Source organism: Meleagris gallopavo, chromosome 1 (genome assembly GCF_000146605.3).
Source record: "Meleagris gallopavo isolate NT-WF06-2002-E0010 breed Aviagen turkey brand Nicholas breeding stock chromosome 1, Turkey_5.1, whole genome shotgun sequence".
NCBI lineage: Eukaryota > Metazoa > Chordata > Aves > Galliformes > Phasianidae > Meleagris > Meleagris gallopavo.
The window spans coordinates 87328250-87334707 of record NC_015011.2 but is presented as its reverse complement, the minus strand read 5'-3'; the positions used below and the strand labels follow the sequence as shown (position 1 = coordinate 87334707).

Here is a 6458-nt window from a genome sequence, read left to right as displayed (position 1 = left end):
TCCAGCTAGGATGTTTTTGCACTCAGTGTTTGTGCAAGAGAAAATAAACTGCCTACACTGAAGCTATATGGTACATTTCATACCACGGAATTCAATTGAGAAAGAAAAAAAGGCTGCTGCATGTACTACAAAGCCAAACAACAGAAGGTGCAGAACAACTGGAATACAAGACAAGATAAAAATTGATGTATAAAAAGTTACATTATCACAGCTCACTATTCAGAGGCTAAGAGTTCTTGCTTGATAGGAAACCAGTTTAATATGCTTTTTAGACTTTTTCAGTACATAGTGGTCTACTGCAGAGCTTAATCACACACATATGCAAAAGAATCCACCATTTCCCTCCCTTCAGAAAGAAGAATCACCTGTGTTTCACGATTCAAGTGGTTCCACAGATTTTTGCAGCAAATTGGATACAAAAACATCAATAAGGACAGAGACAATTGAAGTCAGGTGGTTAATGCTTCTGTTTCTTTTGGTGACATCTAGCACTTGCTTCTTTGGTATTATATGGTAATCAAGCTTCTGTGACTTGCTATATAGGCTTTTTGTTACTTATTCATGAAATTTGATTCCTTGGCAGGAGTTGACGATCTGTATGCTAAGCTTTGCACAGAAGAAAAATACCCCAGGTGGTTTGATCAAAATCATCAAGAGAATATGCTGAGTTGCTCTGTTTGCATCCAGAGCTTCCACGTTCCACATGGCAGCAATATCACTCCCAACATCTGTACTACACTGTGTGTGTACTACACTTCGTGACAGATGAGCCCAGAAGTCATTTTCAGACCTGCCAAAAGTGAAGGATAACGAAGACGCTAACAACTTAAATTACGAGTACTAGCAAAAATAACTAAGGATAGATTAAGGTACTCAGAAAAAAAACAATCCTCCACGAGCCACAAGATAGAGCTGCTTATACTGGTAAATCAGAAAACATAAAAGACTGTTTAAATGTGCATGTTACATATTCATAAAATACACTTTATACTTGGCAGCAAATTAGATGTATGCAAAAAACAAATAGAGGCTAACAATTCATTACAAAAAATTCTAATAATTTGTACCTCTTTCCAAACATGTGGTATCCTAGTTTAATAGTTATTTCCACAGAAGTTTATTTATACTTATTTTTTTACTTATTATACTTATTTTTAAACACAACTAACATTGAAAACGATTCATTATCCAGACATCTACTGGCAAAGATGGAGGAGATGCCACATGCAGTAATTCTGGGGACAAATATAGTATAGAAAATAAACCGACAACACTCTAACATACAAATATTTCATTACTCAAGATTGTAAGATTTCCTGAGAGGTCACGAGCTGGCCATCAGTACGATGTAAATCTCTGGTTTCAGGAGTGACCCAGCATTGAGAAAGCTGTGCCATAGTGTTGTTTTCCTTTGGACTTTCTGTTATTGCAATTAGCAGCACAGCTTTGACAACATCAGCATGGTAACAGAGAACATTTTGGAGCCTATTGGTTATCATCTATCCCTTCTTCCTGGCATCTGAACACAAGCTGGCAGTGATCAAAATGCTGGCAGTTTCCAGCATGAACACAAGGAAAATGCTGTGCCTGCAATGAGAACAGAGCTACAGTGGTAAATTTAGAGGAAAACACATCTGCCTACAAAAAGTCTGCCTCTTCATATTTACGGGAATACATACTGAATTAATAAAGTGGCAAGGGAGAACCGAGAGGGGCCCTAGTATTCACTGAATCTCAATGCACTGTCTGGAATACTATCTCTACTAAGGAAGTACAACCTGACTTTGCACTTACACCATATATAACAAGTGAAGGCTGTAACTGTGATGTAAATGCTATCACTAACCACCATTTAGCAAGGAGAGAAGGGAAACAGACAGCTCTACCAAACAACTAGCACAAAAATACCCCTATCATGACCCTTTGGTAATGCTGACATTAAGGCAACTGATGCTGCAGTTTTGTATCCTCAACAACTATGCTCACCTGCCTTCTCTCACCTAAATGCTGTTAGAACAGTGAGGAGACAAAAAAGACACTCTCTAAACCACTACACAACTGCTACCCTCACATCTGTTTTCCACTATCTTGCTCAAAGGCACTGCAACAAGATGACCTTACCCATGAAATATGAATAATTAAATAAACACTATGGTGAAGCTTTGGAAGAATACAGTGTGATTCTTTCAAGAGAGTTCACAGCTCCAGATTATGCACACATATAAAGACATTTCCCTGTCTGAACTACTACAGTTGAACTGAATGTTTATAGGCGTGAGCTTCAATTAAAAACCAAACAAAAAAAAAACCCTAAAAGGCATCTATCATAATTGCTAATTTTAAGCCTTAATTGACATTAACTATTCCTGATCCTGCACTGCACCTTTGTCAACTTTTTCTTGACACAAAGCAATCCAAAAGATGTGACAGAAATTATCATGGGTAAAGTTTTTAATTAACTTAATTCTGATTTCCCTATGTCTTTATAATTCACAAAACTTTTCAGGTTTTATTATGTGCAACAGTCCCATGACTACACATAGACGGCAAGTGTTCAACAATACATAAACACACTGAGCCTTCAGGAATGGAAAGGGCTGAGCAATTTGCATATGTTGTCTTTGTTCATTTTTCTCAGAAGTATGTCTTCAAGAGGTTGTAAAGCTTCAAAACTTAAGGAAGATGTGAAACTGCTGACTTAACACCAAGATGATGTATTATTCCCTTAACAGTAGTCCCATAAATTATTTTTTATGAAAGGCATGAAGAGATAAGTACTTCTGATGAGCATATATAAAAAGGTTCTACCTGTACTTTGAGGCTGTGTGTCCTTAAGCTCTTAAAGCCTCTGCAACAGCAGTGGGGGCATGCATCTTTGTTAAGCTTAGTCTTCATAAACTATAAGGAAGTCTCACATTAACTTACTCCTTATTCATCACCCCAAGCACACCATCAGGGTATGCCCTTCATTTTAGAACATAAATACTGCTTAAGAACACTACCATCGGTGATGAAGAGTCTGTTTACTTCATACTGTTCACCATTTCTAATATCAGTAATTTCAGAAAATACTTAAATTGTGCATTGCCTTGCACAGATGGGTTAAATACAACAACATTATAGGAAAACAACTGTAGTGAAACAGTATCAAAAACATGGGAAATTGAACTTGTACTGTACAAGGTCAACAGTAACAAAACTGAATGAGCATTTCAGTACAAAAGGGTAAGAAGCTCATGAAAAAAAAAAGATTTAAGAGATAAAGCAGAGGTTCTACACCCAGCAGCAGCACTTCCTTACATTTTGGTCTATCTGTACAAATGCAGCATTAAAAAAAAAAAATCTATATTTACAAAACAGAGGTAAGGAAACAGCAGATAGAGCTCTGTTCCTACTGCGATAGTCACGCCACTAGAATAATCTCAGTGAGAACAGGGTTTCTGCTACTGATGGAAAAGAGTCAGGCGTAGGCTTCATCTATTCATGCTACTCTGCAGATTATGTTAGCGTTGCCAACTTGTCAATTAAATCATCGACGGTATTCACAAGAAGTTTTGTGTCTTCCTTCTCACTCATTCGATGTTGGCCACCTTTGCGGAGGATAACATCCACATCTTTGCTCAGAACACGATCAGCAACTTGCATAGAGATCTGCCAAGGGACGTCACCATCCTTCATGCCATGAATAAGACGGATGGGACACATTATAGGGATAGGGCTATTTAGCAGACAGTGATTTTCTGCTTCTCTAATGAAGTCGTAGGTCAAGGAGTAATATCCTTCCTCGTTATACTTTGTTGGAAACTTCCACTCACCTTTCTCTTCTATTTCTTTTTGTACCTATAAAAAGTGCAAAGTATAAAAGACAGATGTTACAGTGGGTTTATTTTAGAATGTTTCAATTTATTCTTGTTCTAAACACACTAAAACTTTGGCCCTTGAAAGCACAATCCTATTCAACTTATATACAGTAAGCTGAATAGGATTCAACCCAATTTTAATGCAGATATAAGGTATTTCAACACTGAAATCTAATAGACTGTTGAACAACAGGGATCTGACTTCACATCCTGTATGTCACAGTAACATAAACACAGGATAGGTTCATACCAGCATCATACTAGAAGCACCGTATTTTGCAGACCCTTTGATTATCATAAATTTTCTGCTTACCTCCACCACAAACACAGAAAAAATACTGGAAGACTTGAAGGGAAAGTACAGCTTGAACAACAGATTTTTTTTCAAGCATTTACATTTAGCTTGACAAATTTTTTGACTGCACAACAGACAACGACCAACTTTACCTCAATGGGAAGCCTCTTAAAGGCTGTCACAAGATGGTCTGCTGCTACAGCTACTCCAACTAGAGCAGCTACTTTATCTGGGCGTGCTATTGCAGCATGAAGCATCAGCCATCCTCCTAAGCTGGAGCCCACTAGAATCTTAAAAGAGAAGAAATCAGATGTTATTTTATAGGAAACAGCTTGTATTTTCTTTTTACAAAGCGTTGGCTTTCATCTCATTTAACTACTTAAACCTTGGACATAAACCTGCTGTCCTTACCCAGGCAGAACTGCTGTCACCTCCAGTGGAAATTTTGCCTGAGTAAGCACCACAGAATCTGGAATGTTATTATTCTTTTTATTTGACATGGCTGATTATTGGTCTCTGAGACTGAAACACTGTAAACAAAATGAGAGTTGAAGCAATTCAGTATCGCATGCGTATTTTTTTCCCTTCTTAAAATAAATGCACATCACAAAGGCTCTGTGCAGTGACAGAGGTCAGCAAAAGCAACTCAGAATATAAAATGATTTTTAAATACATTACTAGGTTTTTATGGGATACAGACTGACTTTCTCACACTCATTTCAAAAGTAAATGAAGAAGCCAAACATTGTTTCTGCTCTTTTTTTTTTTTAAAGCTATTTTATCATATAGAACATCTTAACTCTCAACATTTCTGCAAATCCCTCAATAAATACATCAGCAGTGGAACAAAGCCTCACTCTTCCATGAGGAGAGCTTCCACGAGGAGCTCCTTGTCCCTCTTTAGATGGAACCTCCTCCACAAGCCTTTCCCAAACCTTTCGGGACCAGGCCAGGGCTGATGTAACCCAGTGCCAGTGACAGCTCTGCTCCACTGAACCCTCCCCTGCCAACCCATACCTTCATAAAGTTGTGATCCATTTGTTTGCAAAAGAAGCCCTACAAATAATGTCATTTCAAATGGATCTGCTTGACAACTACCAGGTGCAAGCTATTAAACAGAAGCTACTCTACGCAGGACCTACTGCAGTATATTTTTGATTGTACAATATTCCATCTTGAGGAAAAAACATGTTCTATGTTTAAGAATGAAATACAACCTGCGGTCCATCTGTAAGTTCATCCAGTACAGACAGAACATCTTTTCTCCATTTCCCAATCGTACACTCCTCAAAGTTCCCCTGTGAACTTCCACATCCTGTATAATCAAATCTGAAAAAACGATCATGAAAAGTTGTGGTATCTACCTACAACAACACAGGAACTAAAACTAAGCAGTACTGTTTAACACAAATTAAGCAGAGGACAATATACTGCACTGAATATTTTCTTTCTTGGTCCCACACATCACTACGTGGTTTATACACATATGATCAAACAGTTGCATTTTATGTAGCCATATCCAAATTTATCAGGGTATTTCCCAAACAAGGAATTTGACAAATTCCTTTACAACTGAAAAACAACATACTTCAATATTTGAGGCCCTTTACAAGTGTGAAAGCTCTTCTAAATGCTATATGCAATCAGGAAGGCTCACAAAGCTCAGCATTCAGCCGGAATACTCAAAACATATTACCAAGCACGTGCATGTCTCTCTACAACCACAGAAGGCATGGGATACAGCTCAGTACAATTCAGCAGTTAAAAACCATGCTTACAGACATAATTTAGAAAAAAAAATAGTATTTCACATTCTAAAACTAACATTTCTAAGTGTTCTCTTTTTTTTTTCTTTGTTGTGCCTTAGCTTTAACATGCAACGCTGGCTAGACCACAGAAATTTAGATACATTTATTTCAAAATACATTGTCCTGATCTACTTCAGCCCCTCAACAGATAGAAATTCTATGTCTGAAATGCAAGAGAGACGCTTATTAGCTTGCATACAGCACAGCATGCACCTCAAATCAAACACCCAAGTCTATGTATGATACCTATCTCATATTCTCAAGAACAACACTTCTACATACCTGACAAAAGCGTGACCTAGACAGCTGCAGAAGTCTTCAAGGGCAGTTGCTTTCTGACCATTCATATTTGACCGCAAGCCTGGAAGGAAAATAACCCCTGGATTCCGTCCTTTCAGCTTACGGTAGGCTAGATTTGGTCGATCTGGTCGAGTAAGAAAACTGACTGATGATTTCCACCTGCAAACTAATAAGGAGAGCTATGAAGTACCACCA

General features: G+C 37.9%; 1 protein-coding gene across 1 annotated transcript in view; it reads right to left on the bottom strand.

Moving 5' to 3' along the window:
• Positions 1-233: 233 nt before the first annotated feature.
• The window catches only part of ABHD10 (abhydrolase domain containing 10), an 8387-nt gene continuing 2162 nt past the window's right edge, over positions 234-6458 (bottom strand). Inside the window, exons 3-6 of the mRNA XM_031555317.1 lie at positions 6246-6442; positions 5373-5484; positions 4308-4445; positions 234-3840 (exon numbers count right to left, since the gene is read on the bottom strand). Coding sequence (XP_031411177.1) covers positions 3499-3840; positions 4308-4445; positions 5373-5484; positions 6246-6442 — 789 coding nt within the window. The 3' untranslated portion in view covers positions 234-3498. The remainder of the gene's footprint in view (positions 3841-4307; positions 4446-5372; positions 5485-6245; positions 6443-6458) is intronic.